The following is a 24,614-nucleotide window of genomic DNA, read 5'->3' as shown; positions in this document are numbered from 1 at the left end:
AGACAAGTTCTAGGATGTTATCCCCTGATATTATATTATAAAGAATGGTATGCTTGATTCAGTCTTAAAATCTAGAGCCATCATTAATTTTTTATTCTGCCAAAAATGATGTTTACTATAAGTATCTCCATGGAAAATAATGAAACTTACACTTATTTGTCCCTTTGGCAATCTAACTTTGTGAACTAAGAGTATTGTGTGGGGCACCTGGGTGGCTCAGTCAATTAAGCATCCGACTTCGGCTCAGGTCATGATCTCACAGTGCGTGAGTTCAAGCACTGCACTGGGCTCTGTGCTGACAGCTTGGATCTTGGAGTCTGCTTCAGATTCTGTGTCTCCCTCTCTCTGCCCCCTCCCCCCGCTCACACTCTTTCAAAAATGAATAAAACATTTTTGAAAAAGAATATTTTGTAGATAAAGAAACTGAACCATAAAGATTAAGGCAGCTGGTGGGTTACCTACCTAGTTGAATCACCTAACCCAGGTTTAATTCCAGGCCCTTTGCTTTTCTATTTCCACAACTACCTATCAGTGGTACATATCTTTACCTCTACTAATTATGCCAATAGTCATACAAATGACAGATTCGGCATTTCAAATTTTGGAGAATATTAGCAAAAATCTGGCAAAATTCAACAGCTATAGAATTAAGTAGACCTCATGTAGCTTTAACAAAGACTCAACTGTTAAGTCCCTGAAGCTCTAGTACTCTGCTGGCATTTTTAAAAGTTTGCTAACTTCAGACTATTTTGTATAGTTTTGTTTCCAAATAATAGGACTAAACTCTCTGGCTACCTATAACACCTCAAATTCTAACGTATCTAAAATTGAACTAATTTCTCTCTGAATAGGATATACCATTATTGTTACTCCCAATTCCCTAAGCTTGCAAACTTTGGAGACAATCAAAATAGCCATTAATTATACGCTTATTAAATACCTGGCACAGGGGTGCCTGGGTGGCTCAGTTGCTTAAGCATCCCACTTCAGCTCACGTCATGATGTCACGGTTTGGTTACTGGGTTCAAGCCCTGCATCCAGTTCTGTGCTGACAGCTCAGAGCTTGGAGCCTGCTTCAGATTCTGGGTCTCCCTCTCTCTGCTCCTCCCCTCCTCATTCTCTCTCTCTCTCAAAAATAAATAAACATTAAAAATAAATAAATAAAAATTAAAAAATTAAATAAATACCTGACACAACCACTCTCTTAGATTATATCATTATAACAAACCTATGAAATTAATACTTTTATTACCTCAATTTTAACTAATGAGTAAATTGAAACTCAGAGAAGTTAGGTAATTTTATCAAGGTTACACAGAGCAGTTGACAAAAACCAGAACCTGAACGCAGGTCTTTCTAATTCTCCTAAATGCGAAAACAATCTGTAGGATGAAATGTGCTATCAAATTAATTTAAGGGGTTGGAACTATCATTTGTTTTTAAATAGGAAAAAGAAAACATCAGCCACCACTTAGCTTTGCTAAGTAATGACTTTGGTTTGGGGGAGGGAGTGTTAGGATTGAGAAGCAATGTCAATTGTCTTTGTAACTGTGGGCTGACAAAAATTTTAAAGCCACTGCTCCACGTTATAATGTCTCTCAACCACCGTCATCCCCTGCCATGTCCCCTAATAGATATTTGGTTCAACCATATCATATTCAACCAACATGGACTTTGGAAGCACATATCAAAGGCTGATATTAAAATTTATTTTACTAAATAAAGTTTAAAAAAGAAGTAGGGGTGCCTGGGTTGCTCAGTTGGTTAAGCATCCGACTCTTAATCTAGGCTCAGGTCATGATCTCATGGTTCGTGGGACTGAGCCCTGTGTGGGGCTCTATGTTTACGGTGCAGAGCCTGCTTATGATTCTCTCTCTGCCACTCCTGAATGTGTGTGCAAGCTCTCAAGATAAATCAACTTAAAAAAAAAAAAAAAAAAGGCAGATACTAGGGATTCACGACCAAAATTCACATACCTCACATGCTGCCACAATTCAGTTCTTTACTAGGGGTGACAGTATACAAGTAGAGACACAAATGTTTAGACACCTTTAAAGATGAAGAAAGTAAAAATTCTGTAACTTATTGCATATACCTGTTTGTGGATAGTTTTCTTTTTCCTCATTTAAATGCTACAGTCAATCTGTCAAAGCTGTTCATTTTCAACATTATTGTAGTCTATACAATTATGTCACCCAGAAAGCCAGTGGTAAGTACTTATACTTATCATGGACTACCTCAATTGTTTTTAAACTTTTAGACAGGAAGGTTTTAGCTTCATTGCCTAGAGGGCAAAATCATGAAAGCCTCATGAACTGAGCACCTCAAGTGAAACTTGCACTTACTGAGAAGTAAATTTCCATTGCTCATTCTCCAAAATAAACAGAAACACACACACACACCCTATACTCAAACCAAAAATATTTGAGATCGCTACAAATAGAAGAGGGTAGTGAAATGTAGGAGTTCTACAGATCTGATCTGTGTAGACCATGTAATATGCTCTTCCTCTGGGCCACTCCCCCTACTCCACACCTGAGCCTCTTTCAACCCAGCACAGGGTAAACCTCTAATCCTGATTTGTCTGTTTACTCAGGAAAAAAAAAAAAAAGACCGCCAATTCCAGAGGCCATGTTAGTTCTTGTTCATCAGTGCATTTCCAGCACAGTGCTCAATGAATATTTGTCTGAGAGAAGACAGGGAAAGGGACACAAATGTCTAAAGTTTTACCATATTTGAAAATAAATTCTAAAAATGATAAATCATTTTACCAATGTTTTATGTAATCATTAATATTTATTGCAGAAGAATATTCATAAGAATATTCTTCATTCATAAGAATATTCATCATTCATAAGAATTCAGATGACTTTGAATAAAAAGAACATTTTGTCAAAATATGTGCATTTTGGTAAAAACATCTTAGAAATCAAACATCTCTGAAACAAAGTCCAAGTGTTTTGTACTACTAAATCCAAGTAAGCATTCCATGTTGTCAATCCCTTGATTTATACAAGAGTCCACGTAAATTATAAAATATTATATGCACTCTCTTACCGAGCATAGCTGGGGCAAATTATCTACCTCAAGCTATATTTAAGCTATTTTAATACAGAATGAAGTAGGAGTTATAGAGTGCTCTAGCAGGACAGAAAAATGGCTAACAATTAAGGTGACCATAAAATTCTTTGTCCAAACAAGGATACACTTAGAGTGAAAGAAGACAATGAAATAGGATTGGGCACAGAGGTAACAGGCATAAACCAGGACTATCCCAGGTAGTATTTCCATCCCATCCCCTAAGAAAATCTGAACCTCATAGCACAGTTAAACAGATATAAAATGGTTAACTCAAATTATTATACTGAATTTTTTTATTCCATGAAACTCACTGATCAGCCAAAACATAAAATTTATATTTTATATTTGAAATACTTGACAATTGTCTATCAATTTTGCAGATGCTCTTTTAAAAAAGAGGTACCATGTGCAACTCATTGCATCCTAGCTTACTTTTGTCTGAAAGGAGAAAGATAAAGTCCTCACCCATAAGGCACTGATAGTGATTATGTATGCAATAGGCACTTAAAATGTTTTCCCCAGTGTCTAATAAACGCTAACTCCATACCAACCACTGTCACAAGTGTGAGTGAAGAAGGCAGATGTGTCCCAGTCCTTGGAGAACAAATATTCTAATGAAGAAGACAATCTAAAGTGAGCAAATGAAGGAAATACAAATTATGGTATATGGTCTGTTCTTACTTCAGTTCCTAAAGCACGCCAGGCTCTTTATAAATTCAAGACCATTGCACATACTAGTTGCTTGGCCTGGAATGTTCTTTCCCTCAATCCTCACATAGTTGACTCCTTCACATCCTCACCCTACTTTCTAAGAGAGGCCTTACCTAATCATCCTAACCAAAAGGGCTTCTCCCTGCCCTGGGTTAAGCCAGCCTCTTAGCCTTTGTAAGTTTCCTTTAGAATATGTACTTATCTTACTTGTTGAAGAAATGTTAATATATTAATAATAGGTAACATTTTTCTTCAGAATCAAATACTATTCTAAGCATTTTACATGGACTACCTCATTTAAACATTATGATAGTCTTTTAAGTACTCTAGTCCTGTTTTTCATATGACAAAATTAAAGACAGATTTTTCTAATTCTTGATTTTTATTTATTTTTCAAGTTTTATTTTGAAAATGCAGAGCGCGAGCAGTGGAAGGGCACAGAGAGGGAGACAAAGAATCCCAAGCAGTCTCCACAGAGCCTTACACTGGGCTTGAACTTGAACTGAGCTCATGAACTCTGTGATCATGACCTGAGCCAAAAATCAAGAATCACTTAGACAACTGAGCCACCCACGCACCCTGAATTCTTGATTTTTAAATTTTAGATATTTTCTCTAATTTCTAATTTCATTGCAGTTTTTCTTTTTAGCTTACTGTCTTAAGGATGAAATATGCCTTTTACTTCCAGTCTATTATCATTTAGCTTTCTTCTGAAGGAAGGTATATTTTCTTTGGAGAACAATGTTATAATATAATCACCATTCTTTCTTTCAAGTTCCCTGATGAAGGCTGATTGATCATTAATTATGTCATTTCTGGTGTAGAACCTAGAGGCAATTGTGCTTTGCTAGACGCAGAAATACAGAAACACTGGACTGGCGAGTGGAAATTTGAGTTTCACTTTAATAGTTGGACAGGTTACTTCTTTTTCTCTGGGTCTTAGGTTTTCCTAACTATAAAAATGAAAGACTCATACTTTCTAAAGACCTCCCCAACTCTGATTTCCAGGAATAGCATGAGTTTCAAAGTAATTTCAGAATAACAAAAGGATTTTAATGTCTCAAGCTCTTTTTGATGGAATTTAATCTGTACCACAATGTAACCTGAGGATTTTTTTTTTTTTTCATTGTTAGCTATTTTGAGCCCTCTGGCAGATATCTGAACTCTGCAACATAAGCAAAATAAGAAAAAACACAGGTCAGGGTTATTATATGTTAGACTACAGAAATATGCCTCTGGACCAGCATTTAATTGACACAATAATTACTAAGACTTGAATACGCTTCCTCAAAGGAGTAGATATTTTCCTTATTCAAACTTCTGAATGAGAATACCAAGAACATAAATCCCAGACAATTTTTAAGAAGTTATAAATGAAGAGATTTAAGATTTCCTGCTTTGTGCTCTTTCTACCACAATACACTGAAGAAACCTCTTCTATGGCCAAAAAAATTTCTTTTCTTGAAGCCTTGGTGTGAAAGTACTTATTTGGTTGGGTAGCAGGGAGGATATATGTCCCTTTCCTCCTTAACATAGGTAGGAAAGCTTATCAGTATTGTTGGAATCTCCTTGCACTCATAGTTCACAAGTGGTTGGAAGGTACAAGGGCCTATAATCCCAGAGTTTATGAAGTTTCTGCCAGCAACTGTCTGAGAGAAAAAAACCCTCCAATTTTATCCTGTTTTTTTATTTGTTATAACACACAGGTACTTTAAAATAGTGTAGTTTACTACTTTAACAAGAGTATCATAAAACAATAGCTATGGCCTTGTCAGAATTGTGTACCATGTTAATATTCCCAGGAATTTTCATAAAAGAGAACACTAATCCTTCATATATTAAAGAGTGGTGGCAAAGGGAAAATAGATGGAGAAGAAAAAAGATTAGCCAACAGAGATGAATGTCAGGTAATTTTTATAATACCAAATCATAATGTTGGGGCTAAAAACTGATTTTAAAACTGCCAGATATTCAATAATTTTTTGTTAGTTTATAATGAAATTAAATAGAAATACACTGACAAATTATTCTTCCATAAAGCTCTCTTTAATCAGAGCAAACTACTTAATAGTGCCTATCAGGTGAATGAAGCTCAAATCCCTTAGCTTGACATTTCAAATGTCCCCAATTTTCCTCATTTCTAAGAAATCCCTACAACTCACGTTAGTCTACCTTCTGTCCCTTGAACATTTTAATTGCTCAGATTGTCCTCTCTTCCAGGCCTCCCCCTCTCAATCTTTGTAAACTTCCACCTAACCCGAAGATACCTGATCTTTTAAGGCTCAATACAGCTGTTGACTCTAAGACAGGCTGTGCCGTGAAATTAATCTCTGCAGGTGAAATGATTTCTTACCAACTCTGATGATAGACATTTTTACCATTTATTCAGTTATCAGATATCGTATGTTTGCATAGTTATTTCATTTGATCTGCCAATAACCTTGAGAAGTGGGGATAAATATTCCCATTTAGAAACAAAAACTGATACTAGAGAGTTAATTCTTAGGGTTACAAAACTAACAAATCACAGGGAAAGAATGCATAAAATTTTCCAGTAGTAAGTTTTATGGTACATCACAAAGATACTAAAATTCATGCAAACATTCATTTAATAGTAAATATTTATTGAGCAGCTACAAAATGTCAGGCACGAGTCCACGCATAGGGAAATACAGTCGTGAACAAACGTCACTAAGTCCCTGCCCTCATGAAGCTTACATTCCTATTGGGGAGAAAAACAAATAAGTAAATAAATACAGAACATCAAGTCAAGCAGTGATAATCACTACAAAGAAGAGTAGTGCAGTGTAAAGAGAAAATTAAAAAGCTGTACTTTTCTTGATAGGATGGTCAGGAAGGCTTCTTTGAGGAGGTGACAACTGAGCACAAAGTCAAATGCAGTAAAGGCCAGCATCATGAGACTTGTATTCCAAAAAGGGATAGCAAATGCAAAGGCCCCACGGTGTCAACGTGCTTGTGGTGACTAAAGAACAGCAAGACCAATGTGCCTAGACTGCAAGGATCTTACAAGTATACTAAAAAAATGAGGTCAGAGAGGTAGCCTGAGACTTTAGGATTAAAATGTAATTCTTCCCCAATTCAAATATAATTCATTTCAATCAAAAAAAATCTTGGCATTTCATCAATACTCATTATTCTCTTAAATCTATTTGGTCCAAGTAATCTCTTTTTTTAAGCTAAATAAAATGAGGAAAAAATCTGCTAAAATCTTAATTAACTGTCCTATATACACGACCTAATTTCTCCCCCCCCACCACCCCAACACCAATACTTTCATCCACTTATACCTTTACCTATTCTTATGGTATAATCTAAAACCTTTCTAAATGTTGTTCAACCTCAGGGTCTAACTCTCTTTCTGTAACAGGAAGCAATTTACTTCCTTAAAAAGGTAACATGATTAAAGACAATATTGGGACAATGAGAAATGTGAATATACAATGTATATTAGATATTAGCATCGTGCCAGTGTTAGATCTCTTGAGTATGATAAATGCACTGCAGGTATGAAGGAGAATATTCTTACTTTTAGGAGATACATGCAGTGGTATGATGGTAAATGTCTACCAACTGGCTCTCCAGAGGAAACAGCACCTGGTTTGTAGCACTGCCAATTTCCACGTTGTAAAAACTGGCCACTATTGTAGATAGCAAGCAGCTAACTTGATACAGAGTTGGGAAGAAATGTACAGTCAGCTTTCACATGCTAATACCAGTCAGTTCTAGGTTGAATAACTCAGGGTTGATGTGTCAGGTCTACAACTTACTCTCAAATTCTAAAAACAAAAAGTAAAAATGAAAACTCCCTTGGGGTGCCTGGGTGGCTCAGTCAGTTAAGTAATTGACTTCGGCTGAGGTCATGATCTCACGGTTCATGGGTTCAAGCCCCACGACAGGCTCTGTGCTGACAGCTCAGAGCCTGGAGCTTGCTTCAGATTCTGTGTCTCCCTCTCTCTCTGCCCCTCCCCTGCTTGTTCTCTGTCTCTGTCTCTCAAGAATAAATAAAAGTTAAAAAAAACTTTTTTTTTTTTAAATGAAAACTCCCTTGTGTCTATCTAATCTACCACCCACCTATTGAGAGAGATAAAAGTGGTAAAATGTTGACAATTAACCTATGAAAAGGCATTTGATTAGTAACTATATGATTCAACTTTTCTTTGGATTTAAATTTTTTACAAATTAGATATAAATTATAAAGCAAACAATGTAGGAAGTTTAAAGAAATTCTACAGCCAATTCTCTTGCAAACAGATTAAATCATAATTTTTTGGTGTATCGGTATCCTTTCATCAAGTACAGAGAATATGATATAGAACTTCAACCTATAAAACGCCTCCAAAAAAAGCAATTTGCCAATATTAAGTGCTAAAATTACACATGCTTTTACTATTATAAATTTAGAAAGAAATTACCCACTATGACATAGTGACAAACTATGATACCACATCACACACACACACACACACACACACACACACACACACACAAAAACCCTGCTGATTTGGTTTCAAAAATGTAAAAGAATTTTTTAGATGTCAGGGTAAGCTTTAGTTTTTTTCTTTTTTCTAAGTTTGTTTATTTACTTATTTATTGAGAGAGAAAGAGAGAGAGAGAGAGAGAGATGGGAAAAGGTAGAGAGAAAGAATGAGAGTGAGAGTGAGAGTGAGAGAGAGAGAGAATCCCAAGCAGGCTCTCAGCAAAGAGCCCGATACGGGCTCCAACTCAAGGACTGTAAGATCATGACCTAAGCTGAAATCAAGAGTCAGACACTTAACCAACTTGAGGCAGCCAGGTTCCCCTGAGGGTTAGATTTATAAATGGACTGATTTCAGATATTGATACCAAATTTTAATTTCATTCAAAAAGATATTAATTTGGTAAGCGGGAAAATAAAAAATGGAAACCACATACTAATTTAAAATGCTAATCCCCAATGATAAATTGGTTGCATTGCCAAAGGGTAAGTTTTTAAGTCCAAATAATGGTCATATTTGGAATATTACTTATAAATAATGTGCATTATGACTAGATTCCCCAGGCTAGCCTACCAAAGATTTCTTAATCTATAATGGCCATTACTTGCAGCATTATGGAACAAGTCTAAATTCAAAGAAGTACAAGGGCCATGGTCCAAGCACTAAATCAATCCTGGGTAGTATTCTGATATGAGGAAAAAGACAATTTGGGGCACCATCTCACCACTTTAATATTTTCCATCAACCTCCTAGTGTCCACCTCTACATCTCAATCTCATTACCCCAATGCTGCTCTAAATGTTCATTGTGGTATATTATCACCCAGAAATCGTTGGTGTGTTCCAATTACCCACTTTTTCTCTCATTGCATACACATTATAGATGTGTAGTTCAATGCTGGTTTTGAGTTCCTCCAGTTATATGCTGAAGAACACAAATTTCAGAGTAACATTAAGGATATGTTGATCTCTTACACCTGTAATGACTAGTCTTCACAACAGAGCATGAAAACACTCCTCAGTGCAGATAATTCAAGCTGTGTTTCCTTGGAAATAAAACACTACCAATCCCTATCCTGTGTCAGGCATATGCTAGGGTGCTGAACCACAGATGCTCAGTTCATCTCTCCTACAGTCCTTAAAACTGATGGTGCTAGAATGTAAAGACATCAAGTTCAGATAGGCTATGCAATTCGCTCAAGATCATTTGACTGGTCAAGTGCTGAGGTTACACTTTCTATCTGCCTGACCTTATAGCCTTAGGGTTTTATCTCTTCCTGCTTCATAGCATGCTACTAAAAAGGACCCACTAAGCTACTTTTATACCAAAATATGGCCATCACTTCAAGATTCTTTAAAAATGTTTATTTAAATATACATTTATTGATCTAGGTAAATCTCTAGTTAGTATAATTTCAGTCAGCATAAAAAGGGGAAACTTTCAAAATGGTAAAAATCAGGTACTATATGAATGCATGTTTACATGGAGTGTCCCCAACTAAGATACAGTTAGCTGTGCTTAGGCACACTTGGCCCTTTGCTCATCTACACTAATGATTAGGCTCACTGGGTCAACTAGTCAACGTATCTAACACTTCACAGTTTATAAAGTTCTTTGGCACATCATCTCACCTGAAGCTCAGAAGCATCACTTTGAGCCAAATACATTTTACAGAAGAGAAAACAGGTTTGGAGCTTAACCCAAATCACAGAACTGTAACTGACAGAATGGGTCCCAAGTCTAAACTCTAAAACCTTTGAGTCTTTTTCCTATTAATCTACCCTATCTCTTGTACTCATAAACCTCAAGTTCTTCAACCAATGTAATCTCTCTCTCAGACAAACAGCCAACCAGAACAAATCTTGCATGGTGGGTAGATGGCATAGAGTTCTAGCAAATATTTGTCTGTGGATCATTTGTTAATCAGGTATGTACCAACAGGGACCACCTATACCAAATAGCTTTTGCCTACTCCTTTGTTATTTTATAATGTTGTATTTCAATTCATTGAGATTTAGTCAATTTAAAAATATAGTTTTCCTTTAAGTCATGGGCAAATGCATTTTAAATCTATTTTTTAAAAAGTGGACATAGGGGCACCTGGGTGGCTTAGTCGGATTAAGCAGCTGATTTTGGCTCAGGTCATGACCTCATGGCTCCTGAGTTCCAGCCCCACATTGGGCTCTGTGCTGACCGCTCGGAGCTTGAAGCCTGCTTTGGCCTCTATGTCTCATTCTCTCTCTGCCCTGCCCCACCCCCCCATGTTCTATCTGTGTCCCTCAAAAATAAATAAACATTAGAAAAAGGGGGGGGCTTGCCCTTTAAATAAATAAATATAAAAATTGGGCATAAAGTTGTGATAATAGCCTAAGAGTCAATAATTCAAACAAATCCCTAAATTGGCAGAATTCTAATTGCTGTGAGTAAAACAATCAGTGATTGCTGACCTCTGCTTATACTCCTATTTGCTCAACAGTGAGACACCCTAGTCATTCATTCTTTCACCGAATATACATTAAGCACCTCCTATGCACCTACACTGCACCTACCGTATACAAGGATGTCTGCTAGGTAATGGGAATACAGCTGTGAACAAGAGACAAGGTGCTTGGTCTCAGGGAACTTAAAATCTAGTTGTGGAGACAGACAATAAACAAACAGTTACAAAATGCAGTAAATACAATGAAGGAAACAGACTGTTGAGACACAACAATAAAGGACATCCAATTTAATAAATATAATAGCAGCTAACATTAACTGAACACTTTAGATAGGGTAGTCAGAGAAAGCCTCTATGAAAAGTGACATTTAAGCCAAGATCAGAAGAATGACAAGGAGCCATCCATTTGATGCTTAGGGAGCAAGGCTTTTTAGGCAGAAGGAATAATCCACACAAGGCCCTGAACGGTCATCAAAAACCTAAAAGGTAGCCAGTAGGGCTGGGCATGGTGAACAAGGAGAAAAAAAATGCAAAAGGCCTCATTATAATTTTATTGCATCCGTATCTTTTATATGAAAAGGAAAATAAGAGAAAACTCAGCTCCGATCATTGCTGTCTTTGGGATTACACAACGATTATTGTCTAATATTTTTGACATGGTTTTCACATTGTTACCCAGTCCATCCTGTTTCAGTTTAACATGAATGTCTAATATAATGAATGAACTATTCTCATTTTTCACCCATTTGAGAAAAGACAGAATTAATTATTGACAAATCGGTTTACATACTGAAAAAGAAGTACTGTTTCCAGATACCACCAATTTTTTTTTGTTATTACAAAATAAAATTCAGTATTAAATTAGAATTCTAAGTTTGATATTAACTTAGTTTTTAATATCCTCAGCCTCAAATGGGGGAAACATAGTCCTATAATTCGATATAAAGTTGAGAAGACAAAAAAGTAAATAGAAATGTTTTTCATTTAACCATTTTTTCTATACTTGTTCATAATGCAGAATGCTCAGTCTCCATGGGTTTCTTCACCTTTTTGAAATGGAAATCACCTTTTAAGTCACATTCCCTGTACACACACTAGCCTCTCGATTCTGCCTTCCAATTATCTTTTTTCTCGTGCTTCAAAGAAATGACAGTTTGCATGCACTGAATCATTTCCTTCTTACTAGATGATTGGCAAAAACATAGACAGAGAAGGTCTATGTCAATCCTGTTAGTATCTAATTTCAGAAGTTAAATCAAACCAGCAATTATTTAACAGCTACAGTGTGTCAAGACCCATCAGTGTAAATGGATGATAGACCAGCAGTAACTTTTTTTTTTTTTTAACGTTTATTTATTTTTGAGTGAGAAAGTGAGTGAGTGAGCAGGGGAGTGGCAGAGACAGAGAGACAGAATCCGAAGCAGGCTCCAGGCTGTCAGCACAGAGTCTGACACAGGGCTTGAACCCACAAATCGTGAGATCATGACCTGAGCCAAAGTTGGATGCTTAAATGACTGAGCCGCCCAGGCGCCCCTAGACCAGCAGTAACTTCTGACTTGATATCACAGTGAGTACACAAAACATGTACAGTTGAATTAGCCTCTCTTTTGTCCTCTAAGTGACTTAATTCTTAGAGTATGGCTTATAACAAAAGCAGTTCACATCTGAATGTTTACCATGTGCCAGCCACAGTTCTAAGAACACTAAATACGTGTATTTAATCCTGAAAACAACCGTAAGCAAGATACTATTACTTTCCTCATTGTAAAGATGAAGAAGGTGAGGCAGAGAAGATAAGGAGTTTTCCAAGGTCACAATACTTACCAGATCTGTTTTGTGTTTTCCTCAAGCCAATTTGGTCCCATTATCTTATAATGTCAGAGGATTAAAAGTATATACTTGAGCTCGCTTCAAACCTGAGCTAGCCCTCTTGTTAGCTATGTGACTTTGGGTAACTTACCAAATCTCTTTGAGTCAGATTCATTTATTTACAAAATGAAGGTGACAAAAACATCTACTTCCTTGAGCAACTGTGAAGATTAAATGAATGATATATGTAAACTATTTGGAACAGTGTCTGGCACATAGTATATATAAGAGTTAGCTGTTATTATTAACACTACCACCACCACCACCTCCTGGGAATTTAATAAAAGGTTTATTAATCTAGACTACTTAATCTCATCAACATTTGTTTTCTTTTCCTCTAACAGCTCTCATTTCTATTGTTTGATTTACATTGGCTAACAATGAGCTATTTTAAGCAAATAAGCAAGGCATCTTATTCCCTTGGTAATTGTTTGTCTAGGTCTAACCACTTCTTTCCTCCTATTTCAGTTGCCTAGGAAGGAATTGGTTGAGGTTAATAGGGTTGTATCATATTCTAAGTAAGTTCATAAGCCACTGTTATACTAAGGTTAAAGCCTAAACTTGTAATATAATAAAAACGGGGGAGGGGAGTCTCTTAGTTTTTTAGGCTGCTGTAACAAAATATCATAAACTAAGTGGCTTATAAACATCAGGAATTTATGTCTCACAGTTCTGGAGGCTGGGAAATCCAAAATCGAGGCACCAGCAGATTAAGAGTCTGGAGAGAGCTGGCTTCCTCATAGATGGCTGTCTTTTCACCATGACCTCAGATGGTGGAAGGGCTTTCTTTGGCCACTTTTATAAGGGCACTAATGCCATTCATGAGGTCTCCACCTGATCACAACCTAATCACCTTTTGAAGGGTCCACCTCCTACCCACCATCACTTTGGAGGGGGGGGGGCTTAAGATTTCAACACATGAATTTGGGGAGGGGACACAAATCTATAACAAGGGAAAAAACTACGATTGCACTCCTCTCAGTTTTAACCTCAAAAAAAAAAAAAAAAACCTATTTGGTATTTGGTATCTGTTTGGTATTTTGCTTGTGAAACACGGTTTACACTAATAGTGTTTATTTAACAATCATAAATCACCTATAATATGTATTCAAATATGAATTGGAATACAGTATTTTAAATTACTGATTTATTGATGATTTACTAGATTTTATAGGCAGACTTAGTCTTTTGTAACAGTTGATAAGCTCAGATAAGTTCAGATACTCTTAGAAATGTCTGATGAAAAAATTATTTCTAACAAAAGCATAAAGCATAGCAAACTTTTACCTTCAAAATTAAAAAGCTTTTTATTTTCATGCAATACCATAAATTTAGGACTCCAGAAATACTACACATGTATAACACAAGTAATTATTAAAGGTTAAAACCATAAAGCGTTTTAATTGTTTCAATGCAAAGGCCATGCTTTAGACTTTTAATACTGGGCACTCAGTATCTATCTAGGACCAGGTACAAAATTTACATCCTTGGGTACAAGGTGGATAACACTGTTGAACCTCCCAGCTGCCCAGCTCTAGTGAGCAGTTAACACATTTAATAGATTTAAAAATCCATTCCCAGGAAGTTTAGTCCACCCACGCCCCCCCTTATATTTTAAGCTATGATTATAACAAATGACAGTATAAAGAAATTATACATGTATGTCAACCACCCTTTCATAGTTTTATTTTCTCAGATGACTATATATTAAAAGCCAATTAAATCTCCTTGAGCTTTAGCAGATTGAACACTATGAATGCGAAACGTAACAAAACAAAACAGTATGAGGTTATTGCACATTTGATTATTTTCTTTCCTCAAACATTCTTTTGTAACTGGCCAACTGTTAGGCATCTAAACATGATCAAAGGTACCATTTACTTAAAACCTACTATGTGTTAACCACTAACATATTTCATTCTAACAACTATGAGAAATTAGAATTATCCCCATTGTACACACAATCTGAGACTCTGAGGGATTAAATAATTTGATAGAAGATTACCTAGCTAGTAAGTAAAGGAACAAAGATACAAACAGGTCTATTCCCAAATCCTGTGCCAATGAAAACATCAAAGACTCATCTTTGGCTGCAATGCCCAAGTAATGTTACGCTACTACTTAAAAAAATAAAAAAATAAAAAAATAATTTACCTCAGACTATGGTAAAATACTATTAACTACTGTTACTATATAGGCCAATGGCTACATTTAGCATCTTAAATTATCTGAAAGTACAGAAATTTTCCTAAAAGACTTTTGCTTAATCAATTAGCAAGATGGACCAATGCTTTCCATAGCCTCCATAAAAATAAACTGGCAGACACTGGCTGCTAACAAGGTACTTTCTAGTTGTTTGCACTTTCTACTTCTACCAGTTGAGTTGTATGCTTCATTACAATCTGGTGTTTGTTCTCAAAAGTTATTTAGAATACCACCCTATTTATAATAACTCATTTATTTAAATAATATATAAATCAATGAAATGCATGCAAAAAAAGTTTATTTCTGTGAAAACTGCTGCATGCTTTGGAAAGAACATATGTGATGAACATGTATTCCCTCCCCTTCTGAAACAAATTCCTATTGACTTCTGTATATACAAAACATGTATAAAATTGTGTGAAACATTAATAATTTTAAAATGTTTTTAAATATAAAAGATACCATCCTCACACTGCTCTGCAAGTCTTATTTCACTTTTAAGAAAGCGAAACTAGAAAACTAGAAAAAAACAAAACAAACTAGAAATCTTAGGTGCACATTATTGGTGTCATTTATATAAGAGCATATGAAACTCTGAAAAACTGACCCCATTTAACCCCCCCAAAAGAACCCTGAGCCTGCATAAAAACACAGGTGAATTAATTAAAGTTGTTATATTTATGGTTCCTCACTGAAACTGACTTTTTAAACTAGCCACCCAACTACTTATTTAGAAACTCTCTGAAGCACAGCTGTATCCTGCTAAGCAAATATCTCGGAGTCTCTCTCTACACTAGAATTCACACACTTTACTCAGATTCTCATAGAAATCTGAAGGGTTCTCCTATTTACTCTTATTTTATAGAGAACTCAGTGTTAAGTATAGTTACCAAGTTCTCTAGCCCAGGGACCAAAAGCAGTGAAATTAAAAGGAGGCAAGAATAAACATTTACAGCAAAGACTGCTGACAGCAGCAACAATTAAATGAGAATTTAAAAATCAGATCTCACTAAAAAACAAAAAAGGAGACGTGATTTAAGTTAGAGGCAAAAACAAAAACCCCAAACCCAAAAAGCTCATAAATTTAAATCTCTCTGTAGGGCCTTTCTAGCCCCGTTTTAGAGGTCTGTCCATACATCATGATTAGAGTTGAAAATATTTTTGGCATTTAAAGAGTAAAGTTTCAATTATACAGAGAATTCACTCAGTTTCTTAGACACCGACGTAGAAGCAAATGAATTATTACTGTCATTTAGCTAAGTACTGCCCGTCATGTGCCTTTCCAACTGCAGGTCAAGAAATCCATTCAATGGGTTGTGACAGCAGTTTTTAAAAATAGAAATAGAACAGAAAAGACAAGACCACACTCACAGAGTAAGGGTAAGTACGTTTTGTGAAAAGTTTATTTTTGTATTTCTATACTGTTTGGCAAAGTAAAAGATCCTTTAGGTCATGGGCCTAAAGATCCGTATCATCATGATGAAATATAATCATAATACTAAACTTGCAATTCTATCATTTTTACATCATAAGGCTAAAGAAAGCTACAATTTTCAAGAGAAAAAATTTATTCTTATTCTATTTATTCTTAATGAATAAAGGTATTTATTTTTCCTAGTAATCTGTATCAGCACATAACTAACATTTTATTGTGTTTGGTACCAGTTTTGGCTAAAATAGAGATGTGTGCAAATATTATTTTTTTAAGCTGCTTACAGCCTTAAAGCAAATTTTAACAACAACAACAAAAAACCCCAAAACAAATAGCTGCTTTTATTTTATTTATTTTGACATGCAATTACTGATCTTGGTGCCATTTTTCCAAAGTCACTGATGTACTCTAAAAATCTCAACTTGGCATTCTACACAAGCAACCTGCTTAGTAACAATACACTTGTTAATACTTCATGCATACATAGCCGATTTTTTTAAAACAGCCAAACACTTAAAACTAATTTAAACCACTAACTTAAGTATGGCTTTCTCCACTTCTTCCTGGTGCATTTTAAAAGGCACCATTAGCAAAGCCCTATTTTAAAACTAGAAAAAAAAAAAAGCCTTTGAATACACTTTGAAAAAAATAAGGAAATAATATTTTATTACATCTTTTAAAAAATGAGCATCTCATTTATATGAAGATAAATTATTATTTCCAATCCTAAAGTCTCAACTCTGTCATCTAGTCCAACTCTGTACCAAATACAATAATCCTCTTCCAATAATGTTCCTTGGAATCAAACCCGCATCTAAAAGTCTTCACTCCTAACTACTACTATATTAATAATATCCTAAACTTGGTCCTTGTCATTAATCAAAAGAAGGTTGATAAATTAGTGTTTAATTCCTTTTAAATCCTTGAAAACCTGAAAATACAGGTTTAGAAAGGAAAGGACACATTTAAGACTCTGGACTGCTTTGCAAACTTTTAGAGTTTGCCTAAAGCACAAAAATCAGCTAATAAAAGCACTAACAGTAATAGAATAGTATTTGTCAACTCAATCTTAAATTTTCTCAGTTTATCAAGTTCAAGTTCTCCAGTTGAAAGTTTGTAAACCGTAAAGTTGAAGTTAGATTGGCGTTACCAGAAAAAAAAAATTGTGACTCTAAAAAGATGTCAACTATTGTGGCAACGGATACAAATGCTGCTCCTGGTAATTTCATTTTGAGTGACACTAGAGTATCTCTTGAAATTACTACTTTCCAAACACTTCTGAAGCATATATCCTCCCATCTAGATTCTAACTCTGCCTTCCTTGTGCCCTCCTCTACCTCACCTGCTGGAACCTATAACAGAAACAAGTGGGCATATGTAACAAGCAAAGAATTGATCCTGCCAGAGAATTAGGTTAACACTTACAAACCGGGGCACAATAAAAAAAAAAAAAAAAAAAAATCCTACTGAAGTAAGTCATTTACCTCGGTCTGGCTTCATTTTCACATCCAATTTCCACCCAAGGTGCTGTGAAATACACTTGTGGGTTCTTTCAACAAGCTCGCCGCTGATCCTGTGGCTACAGCTCCGTTTTCAAAATGCTGAAAGAGACCAAAATAAAATTAATCCGGCCAGGCTCTGATACCCAGACCTTGCAAGAAAACTACTGTGAACAGGCCTCTTCCTGGCAACTAACTGCGGTGACAGCAACCCTCGGCAGCTCCGAAAAAAGCAAAACTCTCTGTGCACGGCCTGCCCCATCTCCTCCGGACCCAGCACCCCTCTTCCCGCCCGTGTGCTCTCCAGGCCAAAGTGTCCTTCCTTGACACAGCGTCTCTGAACCAAAAGAAAGATCTATTTATAACCTGGAGGTACAGGCGAGAAAGAAAAAAAAAAAAAACACAGGTTCAAGCAACACGAGCTAACTAACCCCTTTGTAAAAAATGCCGCTGGGAACAGAGGCACCTCCGCGCTGGCTGGTATAGAAATTCTCCGTCCAGGTGCCCGGGCGCAGGAAACTCTTCACGACCCCTAGCGCCTCGCCAGGAGCCCCGCCCGCCCCCGAAGGGCCTCACCTGTGTAATTACCCTCTGGCTAGCCTTCGTGTGGCAACCGCGGCCAAGTTTACACAATAAGAGGGTCAGAAAGAAATGCGAGTCATCTCCTCGCGCCCAACCCCCAGCCCCAAACCAACTCTACTGGGCTGTCCCGGGTCGTACCCCCCCCCAACCCCCCGCCACCGCCACACGCACCAGACCCCCAACCCTGACTGGCCCGACCTGAGGTGGGCCTGAGGAGGGGTGTTTACAGCTGGGCGCTCGCCCCTGCTCGGCGCAGCCTGCCCGCTGCGGACGCCTTCCGTCCCTCCGCGGCCCCGGATTTCCTTCAGCCTCGCCGCACCGAGCGCCGCGCCAGCCCCTCTTCCCGCCGGAGAGTTGTTTTCATGGCTCCCTCGGCCGACCTCTGCTGACTAACTCTCTCTCCTCACCCGTCCCAAACCCTCCTCCTCTTGGCACTTCTCTGCGCCGCTCGCCCAGAGGCTCACATCACACTCCCACCTCAGACCCGAGGCTCCGAGAGGCACAGGGCCGGCGAGAGCGGAACGTGGCGCGCAGCGGCCCCCGGGGCTGCGTTAGAGGACCATGGGGGCCCGAGACGACAAGCCCGACGCGGCTCCCGGGCGCCCTTGTGGCCATCCACCCCCGCCTCAGCCGCCGCCTCGCTTCACTCCCAGCGCTCAGCCCGTCCCCCTGCCCGACTCGCACCCGAGCCCCGCAGCCCCCGGGCTTCGCCCGCCCGTCGCCCCGGCCGGCCCGCTTGCCCCGCGCCTTTGCCAGCTCCTCGCCCGCCCGCTGTCTCTAGCTCTGGCGCCCCAGCTCCCGATCCCCCTCGCTCGCCCAGTTCTTTCTCTGCTGTTTGCCCTGTCAAAACACTGCCCGGGTCACGTGTCCCAACAACAGCCAACCCACCGGTCGTCACTTCCTCCCCGGCGGCCTCCGCGGCTGGCGCCCGGTTGTTATGGCAACACCCCGCACGCCCGGGGCCGCTCGCCCTGCGGCCTGGGTTTCGGTGCAGGTGCCCGACTGCTGCGCGGGCGCGGGGGAACGGCAGCTGCGAAGGGCTGACAGAGCCTGGGAGGCTCGGGAGGCGCGAGGCGCTGCGGCCCCGCTCGGCCCCTGGCCGCGCTGAGAGCCGGCTGCCGCGCGTCTGGGACCAGGAATCCGAGCTGCGCTATTAGAACACAGGGTGACTGGGGAGATGTCATCCCGGGCCTGCCCCAGACGTGGAGGATAATTATAGTCTCCTCCTCCTCCACATGGGATGTTGGCTCTGGGTTGTGACCGAGCCCCAGTGGATTGCAGCACACGGTGGAACCCGGGTCTAATGTGGCAGGAGAGGGGGCAGCCAGGCGCATCAAGGAGTGAGGAGTTCAAGAGCAAGAAGCCCCTCTCACTCTAGATTTTCCTAAATCCCTAGAGGTTTTAAGTAGAATTCGGAACCCAAACTCCCAAGATACTCGCTGTGCTAAAAATAACTTTTATAATGTCTAAAACCCTGACTCATGGCAGGAAGACACTTTTGACACCATGTTATTGTTGAGGAGCTGTAATTTTGTTGTCCTATAACAATGTGACATGATGACATTTCGTGTTGTGATGTGTCATCACTTCAACACAAACAGATGACAAGGATCTGCAGTAATTAAAAAAAAAAAAAAAAAGCAAGCAGTGCTAACAAGGGCTGAAGCTATTAGCTACTCAGTTTATAGACAAAGTACATAGGGGGTTGTGAGCTCAAAACAGACAAAGTACCAAATCTGCAATGCTCTTGATGTCATACGAAAAGGTTTTGTTTTTTTTTTTTAATGAAATAATTTTGCATTTAAGAATCAAAACCGGAAAGTATCATGGTAAGTCTAAAGGTGATTTATTTTAGGGGCACCTGGGTGGCTCAGTTAAGCATCTGACTCTTGATTTTAGCTCAGGTCATGTTCCCACCCACTGGTGGGATCAAGCTTCCCATGGGCTCTGTATTGACAGAACAAAGCCTGCTTAGGATTCTCTCTGCCCCTCCCTTGCACTCTCTCAAAATAAACATTTTTTAAAAAGGTGATTTACTTGGGGCGCCTGGGTGGCGCAGTCGGTTAAGCATCCGACTTCAGCCAGGTCACGATCTCGCGGTTCGTGAGTTCGAGCCCCGCGTCGGGCTCTGGGCTGATGGCTCAGAGCCTGGAGCCTGTTTCTGATTCTGTGTCTCCCTCTCTCTCTGCCCCTCCCCCGTTCATGCTCTCTCTCTCTCTGTCCCAAAAATAAATAAAAAAACATTGAAAAAAAAATAAAAAAAAAAAAGGTGATTTACTTTATAGTTTTTGTACTCCTTTGTGGTTTCCAAAGTTTTACAGTATTACTTTTACATCAGAAATTTTTGCATTTTTTGCCTTACATCAAATACATGAAACGTCAATTAAGAAAAATACTAATTTTCTAGATGTTTTGATATATACAGTAAAATCACATGCACAACTGCAATGATTAACCTTAACTCTAAGATTGTATCTAACCAAAACAGGGCAGAACATTCATGAGGGTAACATTTCATTTTCAGGAAAATGTTCTATCATGAAGATGAAACTTCTGGCAAATGGCAACAGTTCCTTAGTCTCTGTAATGGCTACAAATCTTAACTCCTAGTGGACCTGATTCTGATATTAGTGAATACTCTAATATGTAGTTTCCTTTGTGAAGTTTTGTTCTACAAACACCTCTCAATTAACCTTGGTAATGGGAGACAGAAGGAACACTTCCAGATAATCCAAAACCCTAAATTTAGCACAACAGCTGGGACCAGATAACAGCTATTGTAAAAGGCTTAGTAAGTGAACAGATCTGGAAGCCAGATCTGCGATTTAGCTCCTTTTCCTCTACCTATTTTGCAAAAGGTATAAAGACCAGAAAAAAATGTTGAGAGCTGAAGTTGAGAATATTGGATAACATGGAACACAAATTAGAATAATTCTCTTTTCCATAATTCAGTTTTAATAGCACATAGATAAATGATGATGTCTGAACATTTCTTAGACTAACTTGAAGATTTTTATTAGGAATCCTAAATCTGTTTAACAATTGGAGATCATTATGCCAAAGGAAAGAGTACTTAAAAGTGTTATTTTTGACCCATTCTTCAAGTTGTTTCATTCACTTAACACACATTTACTGAACACTCATTATTTGCTAGGCACATCCTAGTCTCAGAATAAAAGGTGATGAAAAACAGGGTCACTTTTCTTATGGAGCTTACAATATTGACTATGGCATAGCTTTGGTCAAGTCACATTCGAAAGCCTTTTTTCACCTGTAAAAATGAAGCGTTTTAACTCTCACAGAAGGTAATTTCTTTCCTTTCTAAAACAATTCTATTATTGGAGAAAACATATCCAGAATGGTTGGAAATAAGGACCCTCCCACAATGGCAACTCTAAGTGTTCGTGATAAATGTGTTTGCACTTTGGGGCACCCAAGCAAAACAAACATCTCTGGTTCCTACTTGGTGAGGGGTAAGGGTCAGCAAAGCAAGGAAGTCAAAACAGCTGACAGGAATCTTCCCCTTTTTCTATCTGATTTGCTCTCCATTTTGCTTTCCCCTAGTGTTCCAAAGACGTATAATTAATCTCAAAAAAAAAAAAGAAAAAAAAAAATCATTCTTCAGCCAGGTCGTAATCCCCTCAACTTTTACAGGTTTTGTTGAAGTAGTATGTAACAAAACCGTATTTAATGAAGGTCTCTATTAGTTCTTTCCCTGAGGTGTTGAGGATAACTGGTTTGCCCACTTTATTAATACAGGGCTGTTACTTTACCAAGGTCATGGAATGAGTCCAGGGTACCCGAATGAGCTCTACCAAAGTAGAGATGGGCACCCTTTTCTTCTCGTATCTCTAGCACTAAGCAGAGGACCTGGCACAGAATACATGTCAAACTTTATATTAACCAATAAAATTTTCGTTTACATGCCCCAAAACTGTACCCCGAATAGTGATTGACATTTTCTCTCTAGTAGGTTAAAGCTAGAGCGTTGGGAAATCAGTTAGTGGCACAAACTTCACATGTGAAGGAGAGGTTTTCACTGTCCTTGATGTACTGTCCCGTAATGGTAGGAATGTCCTGGTTTGAATTGTGCCCCCCAAAATGTTATGTTGAATTCCTAATCCCTGTACTTGTGAGTGTGACCTTGTTTGGAAATAGGGCCTTGCAGATATAATCAAATTAAGCCCAGGTCATAATGGATTCAAGTGGGCCCCTAAATCCAGCTACTAGTTTCCTAATAAAGTGAGAGCAATTTGAAGACAGAGGAGACAGGGAAGGTGGCCATGTGACGGAGACAGGAATGATACAGCCGCAAGCCTAAAGAATGCAAAAGATTGCCTGGAGCTACCAGAATTTAGCAAGAAACAAGTGAGGATTTTCCTCCCGAGAATTCAGAGGGAGTATGGCACTGCCAATACCTTGATTTTGCCCTTCCCACTTTCAGAACCATGAGAGAATAATTATTGTTTTAAGGCACTCAACTTTGTTGTATTTTGTTACTGTAGCCTTAGGGAACTTATCTAGAACTCTAACAATATTGCTTTAATTTTTTTCTTGGCTTGTAAGTTGTATTGCTGATATTGCAAGTTTTCTAAAGTTCCAGGCTCCGAATGGTCACCTAAATATGGACATCTTCAATTCTGTAATAATTACAGTAAATCACTTGCAAATGTGAAAAAAAACTCAAGTGTGGAAGAACAACTTTGACCATAGATAAAGGATGATCATGACTAAGTGGTTGAGAATCATGAATTGAAAATACACTATTTTAAATATGGTGAATGGCCAATCTGTTTCATCATAAAATAATGAACAGTACAATTAACATGTAGATAAAGCTAGTCTTGCATTATAAAAAAAATCGAATTGTGTACTTTTAGTTCTTGAAATAACAAGAGGAAAGGCAAGCTAACTTTTCAGAAAGCTAACTTGTTTCCAATGGTTCACTTAAATTCATTGCAGTTCATTTGTTTTTTTTTTAATTTTTTTTTTTTCAACGTTTATTTATTTTTGGGACAGAGAGAGACAGAGCATGAACGGGGGAGGGGCAGAGAGAGAGGGAGACACAGAATCAGAAACAGGCTCCAGGCTCTGAGCCATCAGCCCAGAGCCCGACGCGGGACTCGAACTCATGGACCGCGAGATCGTGACCTGGCTGAAGTCGGATGCTTAACCGACTGCGCCACCCAGGCGCCCCTGCAGTTCATTTGTTTCTAAGGGAGAAAGATTGTGGAGTTGTTGCTAAGGTATTGTTTCTAATAAACAATCCTCCACCTTCCCTTAAATTGACTGGCTGGTTTGACTTTTTTTTTTTTTTTTTGAGGTTCCTGTTTGTCTACCTTCTATGACCACAAGTATAAGGAAATGAAAAGTGATTCTACTTCCTGTCTGCAGAAGTAACTGTAGTACTTACAAATACAAAAGCACCTAAATTTCAAGCCATGGAAACCCTTAATCAGATTTGCTGAGCTGCTAGAAGTCTCTGAGTCATAGAGTTTTAAGATTTTTTGAAAAGTGAGTAATTGTTCATTTTTGTAACAGTAACTGTGCTTAGCAGTTCACAGATATTATACATTTGATCCTGTTACCACCTTCTTATCTCGTGGATTAGGAAACAGGCTCAGAGAGGTAACTTTCCCAAAGCTATCGTTACTAAGTAGAAGGAGTCTACTTCCTTTAATGAGCTCATTTAACGTCTTTAACATTATGAAGTTAAATTATTCCAAAATTTTCAAATGGGAAAACTAAGGCTCAGGAACACTGAAAATGGTTGCACATTTATAATGTCAACTGGTTTATATAAACTTAGGCTCAATGCTTTGAGGTACAAGTTCTAAATAAAATAGTTCTGTTTTTGTTTTTTTTTTTTTTTTTTTTTTTTTTTTTAACGTTTATTTATTTTTGAGAGAGAGAGAGAGACAGAGCATGAACAGGAGAGTGGCAGAGAGAGGGAGACACAGAATCTGAAACAGGCTCCAGGCTCTGAGCTGTCAGCACAGAGCCCGACGCGGGGCTCGAACTCACCGACCGTGAGATCATGACCTGAGCCAAAGTTGGACGCTTAACCAACCAAGCCACCCAGGCGCCCCTGGTTTTGTTTTTTACATATAAACTCCAAAAAGCAAATAGCCACCAAGTTAATAACAGTAGCTAACTTTTCTTGAACACTTAAGTGGTAAGCACAATTGAGTACTCTATAGGGATTAGTTTGTTTAATCCCCATGACATCCCTGTGAAGTATTATTATCCCTATTTTAAAATTAAATAAATAGGAAAAGAGAAGTTAATAACATGCCCAA

General features: G+C 38.3%; 1 protein-coding gene across 5 annotated transcripts in view; it reads right to left on the bottom strand.

The window, feature by feature from the left end:
* FAM214A (family with sequence similarity 214 member A) overlaps positions 1-24,614 on the bottom strand; it is a 116,723-nt gene that overhangs the window by 70,959 nt on the left and 21,150 nt on the right. For 2 of the 5 annotated variants that reach the window (XM_045449701.1, XM_045449704.1), the window contains exons 1-2: positions 18,514-19,104; positions 17,719-17,835 (exon numbers count right to left, since the gene is read on the bottom strand). In XM_045449701.1, the coding sequence (XP_045305657.1) occupies positions 17,719-17,734 (16 nt within the window). In that variant the 5' untranslated portion in view covers positions 17,735-17,835; positions 18,514-19,104. Of the gene's footprint in view, positions 1-17,718; positions 17,836-18,164; positions 19,105-19,203; positions 19,321-24,614 lie in introns of those variants that run through there. The other 3 variants (XM_045449703.1, XM_045449700.1, XM_045449702.1) reach the window with 3 other exon arrangements.

The sequence above is a fragment of the Leopardus geoffroyi genome, chromosome B3, assembly GCF_018350155.1.
Source record: "Leopardus geoffroyi isolate Oge1 chromosome B3, O.geoffroyi_Oge1_pat1.0, whole genome shotgun sequence".
NCBI classification, from domain to species: Eukaryota; Metazoa; Chordata; class Mammalia; order Carnivora; family Felidae; genus Leopardus; species Leopardus geoffroyi.
Note: the sequence above shows the minus strand (reverse complement) of the source record. Positions and strands in the feature narration are given on the sequence as shown.